This window comes from Petaurus breviceps, unplaced genomic scaffold, assembly GCF_028583685.1.
Source record: "Petaurus breviceps papuanus isolate PSGF00001 unplaced genomic scaffold, PetGlider_PUasm1.0 90879, whole genome shotgun sequence".
NCBI classification, from domain to species: domain Eukaryota; kingdom Metazoa; phylum Chordata; class Mammalia; order Diprotodontia; family Petauridae; genus Petaurus; species Petaurus breviceps.
Window position 1 is genome coordinate 1,525,291 of NW_027187368.1, and position 25,672 is coordinate 1,550,962.

The 25,672-nt window shown below is 40.1% G+C and overlaps 1 protein-coding gene across 1 annotated transcript; it reads right to left on the reverse strand.

The window, feature by feature from the left end:
* Nucleotides 1–1,438: 1,438 nt before the first annotated feature.
* On the reverse strand, nucleotides 1,439–24,875 carry LOC138150506 (prostaglandin G/H synthase 1-like). Its single transcript, XM_069073967.1, has 12 exons — nucleotides 24,863–24,875; nucleotides 17,456–17,476; nucleotides 15,378–15,407; nucleotides 14,929–15,045; nucleotides 14,624–14,764; nucleotides 13,745–13,888; nucleotides 12,376–12,557; nucleotides 10,368–10,451; nucleotides 9,533–9,779; nucleotides 7,506–7,792; nucleotides 4,269–4,416; nucleotides 1,439–1,746 (listed from the first exon to the last, which is right to left on the reverse strand). The coding sequence occupies exons 1-12, from the start codon at nucleotides 24,873–24,875 to the stop codon at nucleotides 1,439–1,441; spliced, it is 1,722 nt and encodes a 573-aa protein (XP_068930068.1).
* Nucleotides 24,876–25,672: the final 797 nt, after the last annotated feature.

Here is a 25,672-nt window from a genome sequence, read left to right on the forward strand (position 1 = left end):
GAAAAACTTAATTGAACTGATGCTGAGAGAAATGAGCAGAACTAGAAGAACATTTTCCATAATAACAGCAACATTGTTCATGACTGACTTTGATAGACTTATCTCTGCTTAGCAATGCAAGGATCTAAGACAACTCCAAATGACTCATAGTGGAAAATGCTATCCACATCCAGAAAAAGAACCATGGAGTCTAAATGCAGATCTAAGCATGCTATTTGCTGTCTCTCTCTCTCTCTCTCTCTCTCTCTCTCTCTCTCTCTCTCTCTTCTTTCTCATGGTTTCTCCCATTGGTTCTAATTCTTTTTTACAACATGGTAAATATGTTTTATATGAGTTTATATGTAGAGCCTGTATCAGATTCGATGCTGTCTTGGGGTGGGGAGAGGGAAGGGATGCAGAGAAAAATTGAAACTCAAAATCTTATGGAAGTGAATGGTGAAAACTAAAAATAAATAATTAAAAAAATAACCATGGTTTAGGGCATTAAATGTAGAATCACAATCAAATGTAGAAAAGCAGAAATATTACATGTATCCTTTTCAGACCATAATTTAATAAAAATTATATTCAATAAAGAACTTGTGATGGAAAATGTATCCACCTTCAGTGAAAGAACTGATGGAAAATGAATGAAGATTGAAACATAACTTCTTCACTTTATTTTGCTTGGGTTTTTTCTTTTTTTGCAACATGGCTAACATGGAAATATAATCTGCATGATTTCACATTTCTTACATTCAGCAAGGGGTAGGAGGAGAGAAGAGCGGAAAAGAATTCAGGAATTCACATTTTTTTAAATGAATGCTAAAAAAAGTTAATTTTTTAAAAGATAATTTTATTAGCCTCAGCTGAGGACCAAGGACCTCTTGGAAAATCCAGGGCCAGGAAAGAAGGCATACTGTCAGGGAAGTACAGGCCAGCTGTTCCCTCTGCCCACCCATGGTAACTATCACCAACACACAGCCCCCCAGAAATCCACAAGGCCAACACACTAGACTAGACCAGAAGTCCATGAAAAGATACCACTTCCCCCATTTTTTCCAGTGACCCCACCCCCACATCTGAGGCCAATGACCCTGGACCCTGATCTCATGGAAGAGTCCTTCCCTAGGAGAGCAAAGTCTAATGACTCATTTGGAAAGGATGGAGGAAATCAAAGTAGGATCTAAGGGTTCCAGAAAGTCAGTCAATATTCAGGAATGCCTATGAGAAACCAAAGCTCTAGAGGACTAACCAAGAATTCCAACACTCTGGAATGCTAGCTAAGAATGCAGTGCTCCAGAACATTTGGGACAACTAAGAAGCCAACACTCTAGAACATGAAACCAAGAACCCCTATTCAAGATCGCAAAGCAAGAATCACACATAACATTCTAAAAAATCAATGCTTCTTTCACAGTTCAGTAGTTGGCCTCAACCTTTACTTGACTGTTTGGTCTTAGTCAGGCACACTGAATGAGACATAGGGACATGTTTTGACATTGAGACAAACCAGTTTCTTTAACGTGGCTGTCTTGACAATGTTGAAGCCAATCTCACCACCGAATGTGCTTGGTTTCCAGTACTCAGGAGAACATATGGGGTTCCCCAAGAGCCCCTTGAGGGAGAAGGGAGACCCCATCTCCAGTATGCTCTCCCCAAAGATAGAATTGGGCAGAGATTTCTCTATAAGTACGCCTGGGTAGAACTCCAAGGCATCAATATCTCCATACACCTTCTCCAGCTCTGCTGAATTCTGCTTCTCTCCTACAAAGAGGCAAGGAGAAAATAGATCAGATCAGCTCTTCCTCCTAGCCTTGAAATAAATAGGTTTATGCCCAGGGTAATACTGGGTAGTAACCTTCCCTATTCACCCTTAGAGACAGTATGGTGTATTAGAAAAACAGACTTGGGATCAGTCAATTTGGTAGAGTAGTAAGTAGTATCAAACCTGGATTTAAAGTCCTGAATTCCAATTCTACTTCAGATACATAGTAACTTTAGAAATCTGAGAAAACCATTGAACCACTCTCAGCCTGTTTCCTCATCTGTATAATGAAAATAATCACAGCACTTGCCTCACAGAGTTGTTTCAGGGATCAAGTAAGATGATAAGCATAAAGCACTTTGTAAACCTGAAAGTGTTATATAAGTGTAAATTGTCATCATCATCATCATCTTAGATTTGTCAGTTCTGGGCCATGTAATATTGGGCAAGACACTCAATATAGAGGCAGCAGGCCATCATGGCTACAGTTTGGGCTTGGGAGTCAGAAAGACCTGGGTTCAAATCCCTATTCAGACATTCACTAACTGTGACTCTGTGCAAGTCATTTAACTTCTCTGTGAATTAGTTCCCTCATGTATAAAACAAAAGGGTTGGGGGGCGGCCAGGTAGCACAGCGAGTAAGAGCACTGGCTCCAGTGTCAGGATGACCTGGAGATCGAATCCCGGGCTCAGACACTTAGCACCCACCCAGAAACACCTGGCCGTGTAACCTTGAGCAACTTACTTAACCCCAATTGCTTAGGGGCAGCCAGGTGGCTCAGCGAGTAAGAGCACCAGCTCCAGTGTTGGGATGACCTGGGGATCAAATCTGGGCTCAGATACTCAGCACCACACCTAGAAATAACTGGCCGTGTAAACTTGAGCAAGTTACTTAACCCCAATTGCTTTAAAAATAAATAAAATAAAAGGGTTAGACCCTTCCAACTTTAAACCTATGATCCTATGACCGTGTGATCTGTATATGAGATTTTGTTTCTTCTTTTGAAAAGTAAACAACATTAGCCCTTCCTTTATTTAACACAAATGTATTAGGCAAGGACTGAGACTAAATGCCCAACTGGATCATGGGATTTTGGGGGGAAAACACACCATAGGCAACAGATAACATGAAAAAAGAAATGTTTGTTTTCAGGAAACATTAAAATGAACAATATATAGGGGCTCTTACAATTTATCATCTAACAAATGTATCAATAGTTAAAAATTAAATCTCTACAAATGAATTTGACTTTAAAGCTATGATAAAGAGACCTGGAGTTAACCAGGAGCTAAGGAGACAAAAGAGAAAGGAGGATGACAAGGACAGTAGCAGTCTGTGTTTTGTGGTAGCTCAGTTTGTTCAAGGACCAACAAAGTTGAATTGGACTCAGAGCCCACACGGGCCACCTCCAATATTAGGTCATGCATTAAATGACAAAATCAGAGTGTACAAAATGCTAACATCATTAAGCATATAAGCTTCTTTGGATTTCCGAGGCCATGACTCAAGGAGAGGCCAAGGGCTAAAAACTAAATATATCCACATAAGCAACATGTAACATGGCTAATTAGCAATCTTTCAAAAAAACTGTTCTACATCCCAATGAGACTTGAATATTAACCTTCCTGAGAAGCCTCTGAATTCTGTTCTGGTTATTCTGCAGTGCTCACTTATGATTCTCTTCTGCTTATAATGGCTTTCTTCAAATAGGAACAAATTATTGCTCCTATTCCCTATTCATGTTAGTACTTTTAGCACCACTTTTGCTTCCACCCTTCTCTTGGGAGAGGAAACCTGGGTTATAGCCCAAACTAGATATGTCCCAGAAGTAGCCAGGGTGATGGCGATGGGCTGATGAATATAAAAGTGGGGAGCCCACCCTGAGGAGCATACAGGCTTCTTTAGCAATGAATGTGGCATACAAGCAGATGGCTATGTTACAGAACAGGAAAAGCCAGGTACCCTGAGCTTCAGTGATGAAACAGATTGCGGATGCTAGTAGTAGCAGTAGCAGCAGAAGCAGCAACAGCAGTAGAAGAATGAGAAGGTAAAGGAGTCCTAATAGTAGTAATAGTAATGTACACCTCCCAAAGTCTTTCTTTTGAGGCTTCACTGTGTTTGAAGGTGACCCTGGGGACCCAAAGGCCAAGCCCTTAAGACACAAGTATTTGTAGGTCCTACAAGTTGAAAAAGCTTTAATTATGCTCCCAGCAATAAAACCATTCATCTGTTGTCCAAAAACCAGCCCGCCTAAGTACAGGTGAACAAAATTTTGCCACAGAAGCTCAGGAAGATCATTTACTATACACAAAAGGATAGAGGCTAGCACCTCTCCATATCCCTCCCAAACAAGAAAATTTTACTATGATTAGGATTATTACTGTTGTAAGTCATCCTTATTCTCACAGACTCCTTGTCCCTCAATCTATCCCAATGCCCAGCCCACAACATGAGTTCTGCTCATACCAGGCAAGAAACATGGGATCAGAGTCTGGAGAAGCCAGGCTGCGTGCCACTTACCTGTGAGTTCCACGAAGGAGGTGTAAGGTTTCAAGCCAAACCGTTTTCGGTATTCATTGAAGGATGGCATCCTCAGCTTCCGTGAGTCCTTAATGGTGTTCACAGTCACAGATAACAAAAATTGGTTGATGTTCCGGACCCCACCAATCTGGGGAGAAGAGGCACAGCTATGTCACAGCCAGAGAGAAGGAGTCATGTCCAAACTTTTTTTAAAAAATCTATGATATATTATTTTGGTTCATTAAAATTAAGTGTTAGTGACTAAGGTACCCAGTTGTAGCTATTTATTCCTATGTGTAGGAGTGATCATAAGTTCTAAAACTGGAAGGAACCATAGGGATCTTCTAGCCTGATTTTGGCAGGTTGGTGGCACAGTAGATCAAGAGCTGGGCCTTGAGTAAGGAAGATTCCTTCTCCTGAGTTCAAATCCAACCTTAGATACTTACTAGTTGTGTGACCTTGGGCAAGTCACTTCACCCTGTTTGCCTCAGTTCCCTCATCTGTAAAATGAGCTGGAGAAGGCAATGGCAAAGTAGTATCTTTGCCAAGAAAGCTCCAAATGGCTTAATGAAGAGTCAGAAATGACTGTGCAACAAAAAACAGCAATGGTCTGATCTCCTCTCCTTTCTACATCGGGGAAATTGAAACCTGGAAAGGTTAAGGAATTTGCCCAAAGCAGTTGAAAATGGTAGTGCTAGAATGTAAAAACCTGAGTCTTCTAATTCTTATTCCAGTATCTTTGGCCATATCACACTGTCTATAAGGAATAAATTCATCAAGTGAAAAGTTTCAGTGGTTTTCCTACAGAAAACTATTTTTCCCTATTCTTCTTAAAGCAGAGGTGAATAGGAAAGCATCCCCTTTTTCAGTTATCTGTGCCTTTGGAGAAACTTGCTATTGGGACTCCAAAGCCAGAAGTCAGAAACCACCAGCTACAGCCACCTGTTGGCAGCATATTAACTGCAAGGGGAAATAGCCAAAAACCAATAAATGCCATGGGAATAGACTTAAAAAGCCAAGCCTTTTAGAAGGTCATGGATTTAGATCTGGAAGGGACCTAAAAAGACATCTAATTCAGTCTTTTCAGTTTTACAGATGAGTAACTAAGTCTCAGAGGGAGGTGACTTGACCAAAATCACACAAGCCATAAGTGGTAAGGCTGAGATTTGAATCCAAGTAATAATAATATTAATAATAATGAAAGATGGCATTTACATAGTATCTTAAGGTTTGCAAAAACATTTTACAAATATTATCTCATTTGATCCATATCACAACTCTGGGAGGTTAGGTGCTATTATGATCCAATTTTATGGTTGGGGAAACTGAGGCAGAAAGAAAATAACTGACTTGCTGAGGATCACACAGCTAGTCAATGTCTGAGGACATATTTGAACTCAAGTCTTCCTGATTCCAAGTCCAGCAATCTATCCACTGCAACACCAAATCAAAATTTCTAGAGTAGAAATACATTCTACTCTAGTAATGTCATAATTTGGGGAATTTCAGAGGAAAAAAATAGAAGAATTTATATTTGCACCAATATACTGCTTGGGCCTAAAGTATACAAAACACTTCCATGTATATTATCTCTACTTCTCTCATAGGGTTGTTAAAAAGAAAGCAAATGGTAAACCCTAAAGTCATATAAAATGTAGGCTATTATTTCTTCACTTAGCCTTCATATTTGTGATTCTTTCCTTTTTCACAGATGATGAAACTCAGGTTCAGAGAGGGGAAAACCAAGGACTCCAGCCCAGGCTTTATAGGATGACAGTATTTAAGAGTTAGAAGCCATTTGAAAGGTCTTCCCTTCTAAGACAAAGTTCTGGGCCCCTGAGAGTCATCTGCCCAAGGACACATAAGGAGTGAGCTGGGATTTGAACTCCTGTCCTCTCACTCCAAATCCAGCACCTCTTCTACACTCCCATTTCCAGGGCATGGCTACATATTTTGTTTCCTTTCACAGGATTTCATTTTAGGAGTATCTTGTCTGTCTGGAGCAATATCATACCATTGTACCACAAACTCATGAATATCGCTGCTGGTGGCATTGTGATCCCTACAGAGCAATCCTCTCCGTCCTCCTTTCCTTGCACATTTTTTTTTGCACTAGATCTGTGATTGGATTGGTATAAAGACCTGCCGGTGAGACAATTCCCTCTCAATGCAGATCAGCACCTGCTCTGCAACTTACTATTGCCTGGGAGCACTGAGAGGTTCAATGCCCTGCCTGGGGTCATACAACCAATGGGCTTTAAGTAAGACTTGAACTCAGATCTACCACACTCCAAAAGTCAGCCACTCAGGCACTAACCACAGGTACCTGTCCTGTGGAAACCATAACCGGATTCTGAATTTCCTGACTTCTAGGTATTACATCTGCAGTTGGGATCTGCTGCCACCTGGTGTTTAGGCCTGGTAGCACTGGTTTAGGGTTTTATATAATCAATAGCTAATCTTCCCACAGTTATGTCAACCAACCTACAATAAATATAGTTATCGTCTGTATAGTGCTTTATGGTTTACAAAGTGCTTCGTATACATTATCTTATTTTAGCTTCACAACAATTCTGTGAAGTAAGTGCTATGTATTACTCTCATTTGACAGATGAGGAAGCTGAAGCTGATAAAGATTAAGTGACGCCGAGGATCACACAATTAGGAAGAATCTGAGGATTTAAACTCAGGGCTTCTTGATTCCAAATCCAGAACTTTTTCCGTGGCACCAACCAGTTTCCAAGAACAGGTTTTGGTAGATTAATGAACAGAATGTTGGGACTCCTCTCACCATTGCAGTGACCTTTAGCAAGTCACATAACCTCTCTCAGCCTCAATTTTCTCAACAGTAAAATTAGAATGATAAATAGCAAAGGGCTATTGCAAGGATCAGATGAGACAATATGGGTAACCTTAAAATATTATATGATTGAGAATTATTATTATTATATTAAAAGTACAAAAAGTGAGATAATTCCTACTCCTGAGGTGCTAAATGACTACTTTCTCAATAAACTATGTTTTTTTTTTTAAAAGTCAAAAAATCAGTTTCCTTATTGAAACACCTGGCACTTGGACCCTGAACTGTACCTTCACCTTCTTGTGACAGGGTCAGGATTCAAAGCCAGGTCTTTTGAATCCCCTACCATTGCTTTTTCCATTACCGCCTCATTTGGGGTATAGTGGAGTTAGGGCAGGAGAATGGGGAAGGGAGATCAAGGCCATCCCGGCACCTACCTGGCCTGCCCTCTGTCGGGAGAAGGCTTCCACCAGGGCTTCCACGCCATAGTCCAAAAGCATGGAGGTGTTGAATACAAACTGCTCGTAGCTGTATTCCTGTTGTCCCACCACAAAGGAGTCAGGCATGAGTCCGTGCCAGTGGTAGAGATGGTTAAAATCCAAAGAGATGCGGTTTTGATACTGAAACTGAACTCCAAAAAGCATTTCAGGGTCAAACTTCAACTTCAAAAAGTAACCACTGAGGTGCTGCACATAGTCTTCAATGACGATCTTGATGGTCTCCCCTGTAGGGATTGATCAGGAAGGAAGGGTCAAAGGGAAGTAAGACAACAGATTATGGTTCCTTCTTCCCTTTCTTGAACTGAGCTAGGTCATGCAAGAAGCAGTGTCCAGAGAGGCAGAGCAGTGTTATGCAGAGAGTACCAGATTTGGGGAGTCAGACAACCTGAGTGTACGTTCTTAGTCTATTACTTACTACCTCAGGGACCTTGGATAAATTCCTTGATAGTTGGGCCTCAATGAGAGGGTTGGACAAGTCAGTCTTTGAAATCTCAAATCTATGATCCTATCTGGGGACTCTAGGCCCTCCTGACCCCTCAAATTCCCTAAAAGGCTCAAAAGTCAGCTTCTTCAAGTGTCTCAGGCACCATCACACAAGGGGAAATCACCCCTCAGTCTCAGAGAAGGCAAAGCACTTTTTAGCTGATAAGGAAGTTGAGATAAAATGATGCCCTCTGTCATGTAGGTAGAATCAAAGAATATCTTAAGGTTAGTTTATACCCTATGGGAATTTTTTCCCTCAATTTCATCTGGAAACAATTGTTTCAAATGTCCAATGTGTTACTTTACATATTAATAGCAATCAATGCCTCACAAATTTTAACAAAGTTGTGATTTTTTTCCATCATAAAATAAATTAATATAAAACTGATGCTAAGTGTGGGTACCAGCCACTGGGAAGCTTGTGGATGTCTAAAGTATTTGTCCTATTTATGCCTTTGCCCTTTGGTTTATGATTGTGTCCACATTCCATCTACTCTGTGTGTATCCTGTAATGTATCTAGTTATTTTCATGTTATCTCCCCTTTAGGTTGGGAGCTCCTTGAGGGACTGTGTTTTCGTCTTTCTGACTGCTCCCCTTGGCACAATGCCTGGCACATAGTTGGCATTTAATAAATGTTTATGACCAGCTAACTTGTAACTAAAGGTTATGAGAATCTACATGTATTCAGCTAATACAGTCACCAAGGAAGATTATTAGCTCCATAAATGCACTGATTAGTTAGAAAAGGGAAAGCTAGAACATTGGATTTAATTTATTTCCTTATCTATAGTGGACTGGGCTCCCCCTGAGGAAAAAATGCAGGGGTAGCCCGAGGGACCCTGATCAATGAGAACTTGCAATTCCCCTGCAGGAACAGGAGCACCTGGCATCCTGAGCCCTTCCACACTGTGCCCCCTGGCCTAGCCTCCAAGAGACAGGCCTGAATAACACAGGAAAGTGAGGGAAAGGAAAAGACTTTGTATAATACTTAGCATTTATATAGCATTTAAGATGTTTCAAAGCACTTTACAAATATTTTTCATTTTATTCTAATAGCAATAACCCTGGGAGGTAGGTGCTATTATGATCCCCATTTTGTAGATGAGGAAAGCGGGGCAGGCAGAGATTAAGTGACTTATCCAGGGTCACACAACCAGTAAGTATCTGAGGCCAGTTTTGAGCTCAGGTTTTCCTGACCCCAGGTCTAGTGATCTATCCACTGCACCACCTACCTAGAAGGGAGCTCCACACAAAATGTTAGAAAACAGGAGCTAGAATGTCAGCACTAGAGATCTAGGCAAGTGAGACCTCACTGCTTGCCAAAGACCACATAGCTAGTGCTTGGTATATAGCCAAAACTCAACCTCAAGTCCAGGGCCTTTGGTTTCATCATGTGCCCAATACCGTGGCAGGCTTTGGGGAGAGGAGACTATGACAGCACTTTGAGGAATCTGGATTTAGGGCCAGATCTCCTCCTCACCTATGAGGATGAGTCGGGTCGTCTGAAAGAGCTGCTCATCGTTCCAGGTGGGGTGCTCAGCTTTCAAGAGGTCACAGACACGGTTGTGTTCCCGAAGCCAGATTGTAGCATACAGCATGAGGCCTGGAAGCAGCCCAAACACCTCCTGGCCCACGGCCATCTGGTGAGCGGCAGGCACATTCGCGGGGTACCTCATGGATGCTTGAGTTTCAGCCACTGAGGGTGGATACATCTCCCCATTCACCATCTATAGCAGAATCAGAGGGCTTGATCACCCATGGAAGGTCAGAGTTCATCTGCCCTCGCATCCTACCCGGGAGTCTCATGAGCAATACCAGCATGTGGCCTTCCAGCCCTCTCTGGTGGCAGGGAGCTCAACATCTCCTAGGACAGCCAGTCCCATTGGTGGGCAGTTCTGGTGATTAAGAAACCTTATGCTGAGTTCAAATCTGTCTCTGTTAACTATTTAAATTTCTGTCCCACATGATAGCCTTGCAGAGATTTGAAGTCAGTTGTATTGTGATGTCTTCACCCACCAGGCTACTCTGCCCCTATTCCTGCCCCTGAACCCACTCCATCTCCTCATTATGCCTACTGGACTCTCAGAGGCAATGCTTCATGTAATGTGCAGAGGGGTAGGGGACCAAAGGATCATCAGGCATCTCTACCTCTCAGCTGAATGCTTCTGACCCAAGACACACCCATAGGTAAGGAAACCCTTTGTGCCCTGGCAGACTGATCCCACCCCCACCCTCTACCAAACCTCTGCACCTCCTTCTGGTCATTCCAGGGCAGGAATGTGCTCAGACTGTACTTCTCAGAACCCTAGGACTACCTGAAACTTGAGCTTCCCATCCTTAAAGAGGCGGAGTTGGTGCTGGCGCTCCAGGTTGTCTCCATAAATGTGGCCAAGATCCACCTGAGGGGACCAGAGAGGGGTCAAATTAGAACTTTGGAGGGAGGTGAGGACAAAATATAGATACTAGTAACAAGGTAAGGGATAGAGTGGATGACCCTATGGAGATTCTTCCAACCTGAGGGGTCTGATAAAAAGTAAGCTGCCTGAGGGCAGGTAGTTTGATTTGAGTTTTGGTCTTGTATCTGCAGTGCCTAATGTGCCTGGAACATTACTAAATGCTTTTTGATTGATTGTAATACTTGGATGCATGAGACTGCACATGGGCATGCACATACCCACAAAGGCATACATATATACACATACAAACAAGAACAGAGGTATACAGCCATACATGTGCACATGAACACATGTGAATATGGGTAAATACATGTGGTGTGCATACACAGAACACTCATATAAACACATGCACACTCACATAGAAACACATGCACACACACATACATAGAATTGAAATTGGGGAGGATAAAGTCACTTGTTTGTATTTAAAACCTTTAGCCTTGTCATCATTACCAATTCACATTTCTATAAAACTTCAAAGTATACAAAGTACCCTTTCTGCAACTGCCTGAAGTAAGTCAGCACTTTGTAAGGATTATTAGCCCGTTTCACAGATGAAGCAACTCCTCAGACAGATGAAGTGATTTCCTGAGGGTCAGATAGCTTAGAGCACAAAATCTGGAGTCAGAGTCTGTTACTTCCCACCTCTGTGACCTTGGACAAATGACTTGCCCTCTCTAATCCTCAATTTCCTCATTTGTAAAATAAAAAACTAAGAACTCTTCCAACTCTAAATATTATGATGATGTGTCAGAGCCACAACTCAAACACAGGATGCAGCATCGTAGATTTTTGCTTGAAAGGAACCTAAAAGCTCACCTAGTCTTAACTACCTTATTTTATAAACAGGGAAACTGAGGGCTGGAGAGGGGAGCTTAGGTCACATAGGTAGGAAGGAGGAGAGGCAGAATTCGACCCCAGGATTTCTAACTCCAAATTCCACACTTTTCTCACTACACCACACTGTCTCCCTATATTCTAACTCCAAAGATCATGCCCACTCCAAAAGGGACCTTGATGACAAATTTCACTCCCCTCCTTTTCCAACTGAGGAAACTGAGGCCCCCAAAAAAGCACTGCTTGAGGTGACAAAGTTAGATCCTTTGACTAAAAATGTAGAGCTCTTTACTCTAATTACTGCTGTCATTAAGAAGAGATGAAAAAACAGGAAAAGGACCTATTTATACAAAAATATTTACAGCAGCTCTTTTATGTGGTGACTAAGAATCAGAAGTAGAGAGGATGCCCATTAATGGGGGAATGACTAAATAAGTTGTGCTATATGATAAGGATGGCATATTATTGTCCTATAAGAAATGACAAGCAAGCTGATTTCAGAAAAACCTGGAAAGACTTACATGAACTGACGCAGAATGAAATGAGCAGAACCAGGAAAACTTTATATATTAACAGCAATATTGTATGATGAAGAACTGTGAAGAACTTAGCTATTCTCAACAATAAAATGATCCAAGACAATACCAAAAGACTCATGATGAAGTATGCAATCCATCTCCAGAGAAAGAATTGATATTGTCTATATACAAAATAAAGCATGCAATTTTCCTTCCTTCCTTCTTTCCTTTTCTTATCTTCTTTTATAAAATGACTACTATGAAAATGTTTTACATTACTGCACATGTATAACCTATGTCTCAGGAAAGGACAGGGAAGGGAGGAAAGGAGAGAAGGGATAGAATTTGGAACTCAAAACTTAAAAAAAACCCAAATGGTAAAACTGTAATTGGGGTAAAATAAAATATTATATATTAAAATTATATACACATACATATGTGTATATACACACACATATTAAGGATAGCACTAGAATGGGAGTCAAAAAGGAGAGGACCTAGGAGGGGCTCACCCCATGGCCCAGGGCTTTGGTGAAGCCAGGGCCCATCTTGGTAAATGTCTTGAAGAATTGGTGGGTAAAGTGCTGAGCAAAGAAGGCAAACATAAGATTGGTCCCAAGAGGGGAAGGCACAAACTCTTTTCTCATCAGGAAGCGTTGGGCCAGTAACTCTGGGTCTGGCAGCTCTTTCTTCCCTATGAGGAAAAGAACCAGGGTAGGGCAAGTGAGGAAGCACCCATAATACAGTCAATCAAAGGACATTGCCTGGTCTTCTCTTCCCACTCAATACCTCTAAGGCCCACCCACACCCCACTTACTATCAACTCTATAAGGTCAGATTGGGTTAACGAACCAAAAAAAAAAAAAAGATCACAAGCCTGGAAAGTTAGGTTACAATACTTTCTCTACCCTATCTCAACTGTGTTACCTTGGGGAAATTACTGAATATCTAGGAGTCTCAGTTTCCTCATCTGTGATAGGATAATAATTTCTGCCCTGCCAATTCCACGGAGTATTCTGATACTCAACTAAAGGAGTCACAAAATCTCAATGTTGGACAGCCCCTCAGAGGTCCTCTAGTCCAAATGGCTCCTGGGCATTGGCATCCTCAATAAGGGATGACCCAGCTTATACTTATAGGTTGTCAGTGAAAGGGGGAACTCACTACTTCTCAAGGGATAACCCATTTCACTTTTAACCAATTCTGAGTGTTAGGGAGTTTTTCTTTATGCTGAATTGAAATATACCCCTGCTATGGAAACCTCTCTCCTCCTCCCTCCACTCTACCCTTTGCTACTAGTTTTGTCCTTGTGACCAAGTAAAACTCTAATCTCCCTTTCACATGGTATCCCTTCAAATACTTGAAGAACTATATCCTGTGCTTTCTAAATCTTCTCTTTTCCAGGCTAAATATCCCATGTTTCTTCAACTGATCCTCAGATATCATGGTGTCACCATTTTGTTTGTCCTCCTTGGAAACTCTGCTAGACTGTCAATGTCCCCCTAATATGCAGGACCCAGAACTCAACAAAGATGGAATTTGACCCAGGCAAAAGATAGTAAAACAACTACCTCCCTTCAGACACCACATCTCCATTAATGGTGGTGTGGTGGAAACAACTCTGGATTTGGAGTTAGAGCACAAGGGTCTGAACTCAGGTTCAGCTAGTTCTTGGCTGTGTGACCTTGAGAAAGGTGTGTAAGCTCCCTAGGGCTCATTTTCTTCATCTATAAATATGAGTTGGACTAGACGATTTCTGAGTTTCTGTCCAGCTCCAAATCCTATGACCATAATATAACCCTAAGACTGAGGAGACTCCTACCACTCTACACTGGCCCCTGAGTTGTTATCATTACCACCATCACTAAGCCAAGGAGTTACCTTTGACCCCCATGGGGGTGGGACAATCTTCAGGTACAGGAGGTAGTAACTGAGTATAGAAGCTCAAATTGGAATAGGACTCCCAGCAGATGTAGCCATATTCTGAGTTGTAGGTAGGCAGGCTGGGAATCAGGCTTGTTCGACCTTTAGGAGGAGAGGGAGAGAACAATCACTTGGGCATATAGACCTTCAGGCCACTGACCACAGTGATTCCCCATAGGAGAGGGAGACAGGACCCGTGTGGTCAGAAGCTGATAGGGAAGGCAAACCCTCCCCTCCAGGAAGAACACTGCCCCAGTCTGAAGGGGGAGATAGGGGATATAAGGTCAAAGGAACCCCAAGGTTACAGCCTCTCTGGTAAAGGTTTTATCTGCTATCAAGCTGCCTCCAATATTCATGTCTGCTGAGCCTTATTAGATGCAGTGAATTCTTCTAACTTAGTGAAGAAAGACCCCTTGGTTTGATGTTCCACAAATCAACTGGAACCCAAGGCTTAGACCCACCCCAAATTCATACATCTCTTTGAAACTGCTTTCCCCTGCATCAATATAAGTCACTCCAGAAACAGTACCTACCCACTGGCCTCCTTGGATTAGAGGGAGTGCTGTCAGTCAATTGGGATAGAGAATTCAAGAATCCTGGCTCTATTTTCTGGTAATCTATGTCTTAAGGTTTCTTCAAGTTTTAACATTATAATTTCTCCAGTTTTAACTTTCTAATATTGTTTGCTCTGAGGTACCTTTCAGATTAAAAACTATTACCTATATCCTAACACTACTATGTTCACAGTTCTGTTCCAGTTCCTTTTAGGTATGAGAAATAAATATTCATGGGTAGAAATCCCTCCAAGGTGTGATAGAAGTTGGAGCAGAGACATACCTATAAGCACAAGCTTCATAATAACATCACGTAAGAAGGTAGAGTTGATAATATTCCAGATCCAACGACCATGGGTCAGGATGAAATGGAAGTAGGAAGGGCTGGGGCGCAGGGCTTCCCGGATTCTAGTTGATGCCTCCGCTGGTGTGGGAGAGGGTAAGAGGAGGAAATCTCATGAGACACCCTCCTCCCCAGGCTTTGAGGAATGTGAAGATGCAAGAGGGCAGGAAGGACAGGGAGCCTAAGAAGGAAAGGGACATGAAGTTAGGATGATAAAGGATGGGAGCACATGGAGAAATACTCACGGGTGGTGCAGTTGGGACCATAGTAGCCAGTTCCTGTGCAATCGCATTCGTAGTGGTCTAGGCCAAAGCGCACACAGATACCTTTATGTTGACATGGGAAGTAGCAGCAAGGGTTCACTGTGGGGAGAGAGAATACATAGTTGTAAAAAAAATACCTATAAAATATGACTCTAAACAAATTTTAGAGCTACAAAACCCACAAAGTAACAGAGAAAAACAAACCTCCCTCTGAAGGCAGCCTGGCAGGCTGGCAGGATGGGTTCATTGCAGTGTGCTGGGAACAGAGCCCAGCCCAGTGTGAGCCTGTGGTTTTAGCCCCAGGGCTCCCCGATGAGCCGTGGCTGGAGGGACTTCGAGAGAGCAGATCACCAGCAGCTGTGGTGGTTTCCAGAATTATCAACCAATAAATGCCAAAGACAAAGTGAGAGGTTAGTGTGGACTTTGGGAACAGGGGGTCCAGGGGACTGGTCCAGCCTCTGCTCCCAGAGGGAGAAGTGACTGAGGTGCAGGGGCCACCGCCATGTGGGTACTTCAGAGTTCCTGGCCTGCAGATTGTAGGGGGACCAAATGACCATTCCAAGGGGTTATCACTCTTACTTTAACCTGCTTGGATCTGGATTGCTGTCTAGGATGGAGGTCCTGGGGTGTGTGACCAGGTGCCAGAGCCAGTGGAGGCTTCAGAGAGGGCACCGAAGTAATAGCTCCAGTAGCTGCAAAAACCCCAGTGATTTGGGACAAAGCTCTCCTCTCTGGAAGCAGAGTTCTACTGTGGCAAAAAGCCCAAAAGTCAAGTGATTGAGTGGCAACATGAGCAAGCAAAGTAAGCACAGCAATCCAACTTTAGATTCCTATTTTGGGTACAAAAAGGATCAAAGCATGGAACAGGAGGAAGGCAATGAAGTCAGAACTCCTGCACCAAAATATGAATTGGTTACAGGCCATAGAGGAGCTCAAGAAGGATTTTGAAAACCAAATAAGAGAAGTGGAGGAAAAATTGAGAAGAGAAGTGAGAATGATGCAAGAAAGTCAATTAAAGGGGATGGCTAGGTGGCGCACTGAGTAAAAGCACCAGCCCCATATCAGAAGGACCCCAGTTTGGTTCCAGCCTTAGACACTAAACACCTACACAAAAAAACTAGCTGTGTAACCTTGGGCAAGTTACTTAACCCTAATTGCCCTCCAAAAGGCCAAAAAGAAAAAGTCATAAAAAGAGAGTCAACAAACTGACTGAAGAAAATAACAACTTAAAAAATAAACTAACTCAAATGGCAAAAGAGGCTCAAAAAGCCAATGAGGACAAGAATGCCATAAAAAGCTAAATTTGCCAGATGGAAAAAGAATCTCAAAAGCTCGCTGAGGAGAATCATTCCTTCAGAATTAGATTGGAGCAAATGGAAGCTAGTGACTTTATGAGAAATCAAGATACTATCAAACAGATCCAAACAAATGAAAAAATAGAAGTCAAGGTGAAATATCTTACTGGAAAAACCACTGACCTGGAAAATAGATCCAGGAGAGATAATTTAAAAATTATTAGACTACCTGAAAGCCATGATCAAAAAAAGAACCTAGAAATCGTCCTTCAAGAAATTCTCAAGGAAAATTACCCTGATGTTTTAGAACCAGAGGGCAAAATAGAGGTTGAAAGAATCCACAGATCACTTCCTGAGAAAGATCCCCAAAAGAAAACTCCTAGGAATATTATAGCCAGGTTCCAGAGTTCCCAGATCAAGGAGAAAATATTACAAGGAGCCAACAAGAAACAATTTTAATATTGTGGAAACACAATCAGGATAACACAGGATCTGGCAGCTTCTACTTTGAGGGATCAAAGGGCTTGGAATATGATATTCCGGAGGCCAAAGGAGCTGGAATTAAAACCAAGCATCACCTACCCAGCAAAACTGAGTATCATGTTTCAGGGAAAAATATGGTCATTAAGTGGAATAGGGGACTTTCAAACATTCTTGATGAAAAAACTATAGTTGAATAGAAAATTTGACATTCAAATACAAGAAGCAAGAGAAGCATGAGAAGGTAAAGAGGGAAAAGAAATCACAAGGAACTTATCAAAGTTGAACTATTTACATTCCTACATGGAAAAATTATAACTGTTACTTATGAAACTTTTCTCAGTATGAGAATAGTTGAAGGGAATATAAATGTACATAAATATACATATATGTATACATACACATATATGTCTATATAAGAGTGTATATGGAAGTATGAATACATATGTGAGTGTGTGTATATATGTGTACAGGTATATATAGACAAGGGCACAAGACCAGTTGAATAGGAAGGGATGATACTTAAAAGGTGAAATTGAGAGGTGAGAGAAGAATATAATGAGAGGAGATGGAGAGAGACAGAATGGGGTAAATTATCTTATATAGAAGAGGCAAGGGAAAACTGCTACAATGGAGGGGAAGAACAGGAAGGCAAAAGAGAATGGGTCAACCTTACTCTCATTGAATTTGGCTTAGGGAATAACATACACACTAAATAGGGTATCTCACCCTACAGGAGAGTAGGGGGGGAGGGGCTGAGAGGGGGGATGATGGAGGGCAGGCCAGGTTGGGGGGAGGGAAGTTAGAAGCACACACTTGAAAAGGAACAGGGTCAAAGTAGAGAATAGAACAAGTGGGGGGGCGGGATAGGATGGAGGGAAATATAGTCAATCTTTCACAATATATCCACTGTGGAAACGTTTTGCGTTGCTACACGTATTCAACCTATATGGAATTGCTTATCTTCCCAGTAAGGTTGGGTGACAAGGGAGGAAGGGAAAGAATCTGGAATTCAAAATTTTAAAATCAAATGTTTAAAAATATATATATTATTTTTTATATGCAACTGGGAAATAAGATATACAGGCACTGGGGTATAGAGATCCTCTTGCCCTACTGGAAAGTCAGAGGGGGAATGGGGGAGTATATAGGAGAGAGCAGATTGGGGGAAGTGGTATACAGTATGATCATTGTTTTGGGGTGGTGTGTAGGGGAAAGATGGGGAGAAAATTTGTAACTTAAAATCTTGTGGAAATGAATGAAGTAAACTAAAAATAAACATAAAATTTAATTTAAAAAGGTATCTCTGAGTACTCCATAAAATAGTCCCCAAACACTCACCAGTGACCAATTCCTAGAAATCTTAAAGTGCCCAGGGAGTGTGTCTCCCATGTTCTCTCCCCTGACAAGTGCCACAGTGGCACTCACCCCTTCCTAACACACCTGCATAGGATCCTGTCAATTAGAGCTGAGAAGGAATATAAATGGTACCTTGTCCACTTACCTCTTTTTATTAATAGAAAAAAAACTGAGGCCCAAAGAAGTTACATGATTTTCCCAGTGTCACAAAAATAATAAGTAACAGGGTCTGGCTTCAAACCCAGGTCCTTTGTCTCCAAATCCATTACACCAGATTTCCCCCTGCCCTCCCTCCACTCAGTGCTGGATCTCTCTGAAAGGAATCTCTCAGGGCCCCAGCCCTCTTTCTTCCCACCTCATAAACCATACTGACACTACCTGCTTCCCACCTATCTCCCCTCCAATCACCATATATTCAGGCATCCAAACTATCTGAAAAGGAACTTGGTAGAATCAACCCTGAGTAAGATCATTAATTCTTTCATCGAAGTTTTTGTGACATTGATATTTTATCTGCCTGACCAATCTTTTTTTATTTTTCTTTGCAGGATCCTTATACCCTTATATATGGCTATAAGTCATACCTTTATTCATGAGTTTATCCAAGTGTTCTATCATGGGCCCCTATTCTTTTTCTATACATCTTCTCTTGGTGATCATATAGGCTTCCATGGCAACAACTTGTCTTTATGCAAATGACTCTCATATCTATACATCAAAACATCCTTTTTCTCTTGAGTGAGAAAATCTAGTTATATTTGTACATCTCCAACTCCCTATTGGACAGTTCCAGATTGATGTCCCATAGCCATCTCAAATTCAACAAGTTGAAGAACAATGTCAGACCCAGTCAAGATGACTGCCTGAATGAAGTCAGCTTGATTCCTACATAATCAATAACACACAAAAAAGCTAGAAATACCACACCACAAAACAACAAATATAGGAGGAGATGTGGGAATATTGGGATACTAATGTACTGTTGATAGAATTGTGAACTGATCCAACAATTTGGGAGAACAATTTGGAACAATGACCAAAGGCTATAAAACTGTGCTTACCCTTTTACCCAGTAATACCTTTTCTGGGTCCCAAAGAAGGCCAAAAAAAAAAAGTGGGGGGAGGACCTATAAGTACAAAAATTTTATAATCTTTTGTGGTTACAGAGAATTGGAAATTGAGGAGAATGCTCATCAAATGGGGGAATAGCTGAAGAAATCATGGTGTATGATAGTGATAGAATACTATTGTGCTATAAGAAATGAGGAGCAGGGGGCAGCTAGGTGGTGCAGTGAATAGAGCACTGGCCCTGGATTCAGGAACACTTGAGTTCAAATTTGGCCTCAGACACTTAACACTTACTAGCCATGTGACATTGGTCAATTCACTTAACCCCAATTTCTCTGCCTTCTCCCCTCCAAAAATAAAAAAGCAAAAAATAAATAAATAACTTACATGAATTGATGCAAACTGAAGTGTACACAATCAGGAGAAAAGTGTACACAGTAATTGAAATACTGTACAATGATCAACTGAAAATTATTTAACTGTTCTAAGCAATACAATGATCTAACAAAATTCCAAAATACTCACGATGAAAAATGCTGTGCCTCTGGAAAAAGAACTTATGGAGTCTGAATGCAAATCAAAACATACTTTTTTAAACTTTATTTTTCTTGGTTTTTTGGGGGGTCAGGGGGTCTTTGTTTTCTTTCACAACATGATGAATATCAAAATATGCTTTCTATGACTGTACATGTATAGCCTATATAAAATGGCTTGCCTTCCCAGTGAGGGTAGAAGGAGGGAGAGAATTTAAAACTCAATTTTTTTAAATGAATGTTAAAAAATTTTACATATGATTGAAATAAATTTTTTTTAAAAAAAACACACCAGACCAACTGATGATTAAGAAATCTGAGGGGTGGCTAGATGGTACAGTGAGTAAAGCACCATCCCCGGAGTCAGGAGGACCTGAGTTTGGATTTGGCCTCAGACACTTAACACAAAAAAACTAGCCGTGTAACTTTGGGCAAGTTACTTAACCCTAATTGCCCTCCAAAAGATGAAAAGAAAAGAAATCTGAGAAGAAACTACAATGAATGATATGTTCTCCCCCAAAACTACACACACACACACACACACACACACACACACACACAACCCACAGGGGGTTGCAAGAAAAGCCAGCATCAGTGACCACATATTGGCTTGATATGTGTACCCTGAAAGGCACTATATCCAGAGGCAATAAGAAGAGATACTCCCAGAAGAACTCCCTATGTAGGATAAAGGGATAGAAAACCACCAACAGCTATCTTGGAGACAACCAGAAGTGGTGGTGACCAGTCTAGCAATGGCAGTAGGGCTCGGACCAGAATGCCCCAAGACCAGTAGGTGTAAGGTCCCTAGAACTTTGATCTGATGTAACATAAATGGCCCTGAAAATCTAGTTAATCTGAATCTCAAAGGTCCAAGGAGTCCTAAACGCAGGAAGCAAAGGTCAGGCAGTTAGATGGCACAGTGAATAGAGTGTGGAGCCAGGTGTCATGAAAAATTGAATTCAAATCTGGCCTCAAACACTTACTAGCTTGTGAGACCTTGGGCAAGCAACTTAACTTCTGCTTGCCTCAGTTTCTTCAATTTTCAAATGGAGATAATAATAATACTTACCTCATAAGGTTGTTGTGAAGATCAAACGAAGTAAAGCAGTTAACACAGTAAAGCACTTAACACAGTACTTACCACATGGCATGTGCTATATAAATATTTGCTGCTATTATTGTTATTATTATTATCAGAGTAGGGACCCTATTGACCCAAGTCAAGACCAAGATCAAGAACGACTGACTACCTCAACCAAAAGATTAGTAGATTATGGATCCTGGACTTAGTATAAAGCCCAAATTCAGAAATTGAGGTTAGAGACATAGCTTCTGGGAAGTCATTCTATTTTGTCTTCCCACTCCCAAGAGTCCTAGTTGGGCATACCCAGTTCTGCCTGGAACAACATTTTCATTGGTTTGTAAAGTAAGGGAATACAGAAGGAGAGGAAGAAAGAGGCCAAGAAAACTGAACATAAACACTTGGAAATGTTCAAAAGTGCAGTAAATCATAGTCTCTCAAAGCAAAAAGACTTAAAAAGTCATCCTAATCATCCCCCTGGTTCCCATTCAAAGAGCTACAAGACATTCAGGAACAAACAATACATATGCCTGTGTGAGGCAGGGGGAAATTCACTAACTTTGTACTCAGAGAAGCTGGATTAGAAGCCCACTTGGTACCATCACTTAAAACTGTGATCTTGAACAAATTACTTCACCTCTGTGCCTCAGTTTCCTCATCTGTAAAAATTAAAGGATTAGACTACATTTTGCTAAGATCATAGCTCATTACCTGAGATCACTGCTTTAGCACTGGAAAGAACCTTATTAGACATTTCATCCAAACTCCCCTTTTTACATTTAAGGGAACTGAGACCAAAGAACTATGAAATGATTTGTCCAAAGTCATAAAACCAGTTAGTAGTAGAGTTGGACCTAGACCCAGTGATCTTTCCTTTATCAGCAGACTCAGATTTCCCTATTATGCCATGATTGGGAAGATATTACATTAAGGTGATCACATCTAACCCATAGAGAGGATAGAGGAAATAACCTGGAGTGTGGTTTGGGAAAGGGAATACTGGGGGATTAAGTGTGAATACACTGACTTCTGGTTAATGATGACAGAGGAGACTAATTCTCACTTCTGTACTCCAGCAAAGACGTGAAAAGAATATAAGACCAAATAATGGCCAATAAATCCAAAGAAAAACCATAGTAAATGTTTTAATCCAGCCAGAAGCCTGTGGGTATTGGAAAGAGGTCCTGACAAAAAAAAAATACTAGTGAAAGTGAAGATAAGCCAAAAGTCTTCAGCATAGACTGAAGATGCTCCAAGGGGCACCTGGAGCCTGCAGCATTCTGTACTTTGGTGCAGGAAGACTGGACTCGTCAAATGAGGAAGCTCCTGGGCACTGAATAGCTCTCAGACCAGGAAACCCCAGGGGTGCTGGGAGTTCACAGTCCTATGACCTGAGTTCTTCCAAAGAGCCCTGAAGACCTCCATGCTCTGAATTTTGTTACTTTAGGAGGGGACTACATGAAACCTACCAGGGCTCTGAATGCATAGGAAACCAAGTCAGGACCAAGCAGGATCCCACTACTCCATCCAAGAGTGCAGACTGAGGCAGAGCTTGGACCTCATACAAAGTCTTTAATTAGGAACAGAAGCTGCAGAAATGAGTAAACAAAAGAAGATACTAAATGCTATAAGGAGATAGTATGGATCCCGAGATGATCAAAAAACAAACCCACAAGGAGAGAGTACTTCCACAATAGCTACAAACAAAACCTCAGGGCATGGTGGGGATGTCTTAGTCTCAAGGACTTAAAAAAATACCTGGAAGAATTGAAGTAGCAGAGAAAATGAAATTACAAATGAAATAAGAGTCCTAGGGGAAAGAAGTAGAAAGAATAAAAAGCTTAGAAGAGAAGGTAGAAAACCTTGCCAAAATAAGAAAGTCTTTAAATATTACAACATATCAAATGGAAATCACTGGCTTTATGAAATAACAAGAAATACAAAGCATCCCAAAATTTTAGTGCAGTTATAGGTTATTAAAGTTTAACATGTGACCATGTCACAGCTATTAATGCATAAAACTACACTCAAATTTTTAAAGTTATTTTAATATTGTTAATCTCATAGTTTTAAGTGACAAAAACTTAATATGTGACCCCATTATAGCTTAAAACTTCACTAAGATTTTGGGGACACCTAATATGAAAACAAAATACAAATACTAAAAAAATGAAGAAAACATTAGGTATTTACTATCAAAAATAATAAATTTGGTAAACAGGTCAGGGAAGGATGAGTGAAGAATCATCTGACTCCCTGAAGGCCATGATTTAAAAAAAATATCTGTACATTTTATTTCAAGGAATCATAGATCAAAACTGATAAAAATCAGACTAAGAGTAAAAAGTGAAAATAGAAAGAATTTACTGGACATCTCTTGAAATAAACCTCAAAATGATAATATTCAGGAATGTCATAACCAGAATTTAGAGCTTCCATGCTAAATTTAAAACTATTGCTGGAAGCCATAAAGAAGTTGTTCATACAGTCAGAGACATTTAACACATGGCAGCTACTACAATAAAGATGAAGAAATCTTGAACTGTTCTATAAGGCAGAAGATAAGGGTTTATAATCAAGGATAACTTACCCTAAACAAAACAGAATCTAATTCTAAAAGGAGGAAAATTGATTTTTGGTTTAAAAAAATTGATTTAAGGCATCCCAGAGGAAAAGACCAGAAATGAGCAGAACCTTTGAAATGCAAATTAATAAGTCAAAAGATGCTTTGAAAAGTAAATTTGTTTGAGCAGTCTGAAGGAGTTAAATAATGAAGTTTTATACTACAATGGGGAGAAAAGAAACAGGTGTCACTTTAGAATCCTAAAGTTTCTAAGGGTCCTAGAAGGGAGTTAAACACAGGGCACCTAGGGGTGACTTTGTTCTATTTTGATTATTTTAGGAGAAGAAAGAAAAGGCACAAGAAAGGAATGTGTTTGGAAGAAAGGTGGAAGAAGAAGGTGGAACTTAATATTTTCATCATCAAGGTGTTTCACAAGAAAGGTACAAAAAGATAGCAAAGACAGTAAGGGAAGGGAGCTTCATATGAAAATTGTTCTTATCTGGACTATACATAGGAAGACTGAACACACAAAATGTTTGGTAGAAAAATATATTAAACTCAACAGGGAGACAGGCAGGGATAGGGAAGGAGGAGATGGAATCTTAAAAGGAAGATTGTATTTAAGAAGGAATAGTCATCAGCAAAACAAACCTCAATTTCAAAGTATGGATAATTAAGGAAGAATTAATTTTTTTTAAAGAACAAAAACTAGTGATTGGTATCTGGGCAAAGGAATTAGAAGAGGGGCAAGAATGCTAAAGAAAATCACTTCAGTTATAGATCATTACTGTTGCTCACACTCCTTTTTTCACCACCTTATTTATAAAGCATATAAGGATAAAGAAAGGAGAAATGTAGGGAAAATATATGATGTAGGGAAAAGCAAAAGTAACAGTCATAACTGAGAATGTAAATGGTATGGACTCACCCACAGAAAAAAAGAAGACAGCAGCATGGATTACAAAGTAGAAATTAACAGAACATAGTTTAGAAGAAACACAATTGAAGCATAAAGACTCATTCAGATATAAAATAAGGAGCCAGAAGAGAATTAATCATGCTTCAAATGTCCTCAAAAAATAAAGGAGAGCATTCATAATTGCAGACAAGGGAACTGTAAAAATAGACATGATTAAAAGAGATAGAGAAACCATGTCATGCTTAAAGACACTACAAACAATAAAATCTTATCAGAACTTAATAAATTTATGGATATTTGTGCCAAATGGCTTTGCATCTACATATTTAGGAGGAAAGTGAATCAAAGTACGGAAAGAAGTAGACAACAAAACTATAATAATTGAGATGTTAATATACCCTTTTCAAGACTAGACAATTACCAAAATTATAAAAGATAAGGAAGTTAAAGACATTACTAGAACAGCAATTTAAAAAAAAAAACAGAAAGGACCATACATATTTCTCAGGAGTCCATGGCATCTTTACAAAAATTGGCCATGTGATGATGCATAAAATCTTCAAAATCAAATGAAAAGAAGTAAAAATATTAAACATGTACTTTACTGACTACAACACAATAGAAGCATAATTAATAAAAGACTTTTGAAGAGAAGTTCCAAACTAAAATGGAGAATAATTTTGTGCTAAAGAATTTGTGGGTCAAAAACAAGTCATTCAAACCATTTAGAATTTCTTCAAAGAACACTACAAAAATGAGACCACAGATCAAAACTTTTGGGATATACCCAAAACAGTCCTTCGGGGAAGTTTTATATATCTAAAAACTTTCATTTTTAAATAAAAGGACAGAGTAATGAATTAGGTATGCAACTAAAAACAACTGGATAATTAATAATTTTTAAAAAACTAAATACCAAAATAAAAATTCTGAAGATCTAAGAAAAGACTAACAAAATTGAAGACAAAAGAACTACTGAATTGTTAGGTAAAACAGGGAGCTATTAAAAATAATAATAAAATGGATAAAGTATCACCGATTTTGTTTGTTTTTGCTTTTTGGAAGGCAATTGGGGTTAAGTGACTTGCCCCAAGGTCAAACAGCTAGTTTTTGTGTTAAGTATCTGAGGTCAGATTTGAACTCAGGTCCTCCTGACTTCAGGGAGGGTGCTCTATTCACTGTGCCACTTAGCTACCCCAATCACCAATTTTTTTAACAGAGAAAATAAATTTAAGTGCAAGTAACAAAAGTAAAAAGTAGAATTCCCAAAAAAGGCAAAGGAAAAGAACTGTTTGTGCTAAATGTAAAAAAAAAAATGAAAATAAACAAAACTGAAAACAAACAAAAAATAGAGTAATATTTATGCAAGTATAAAACTCCCATTTTTCATTTTTGTCTTTCAATTTAGGCATTTATTTTCTCTTC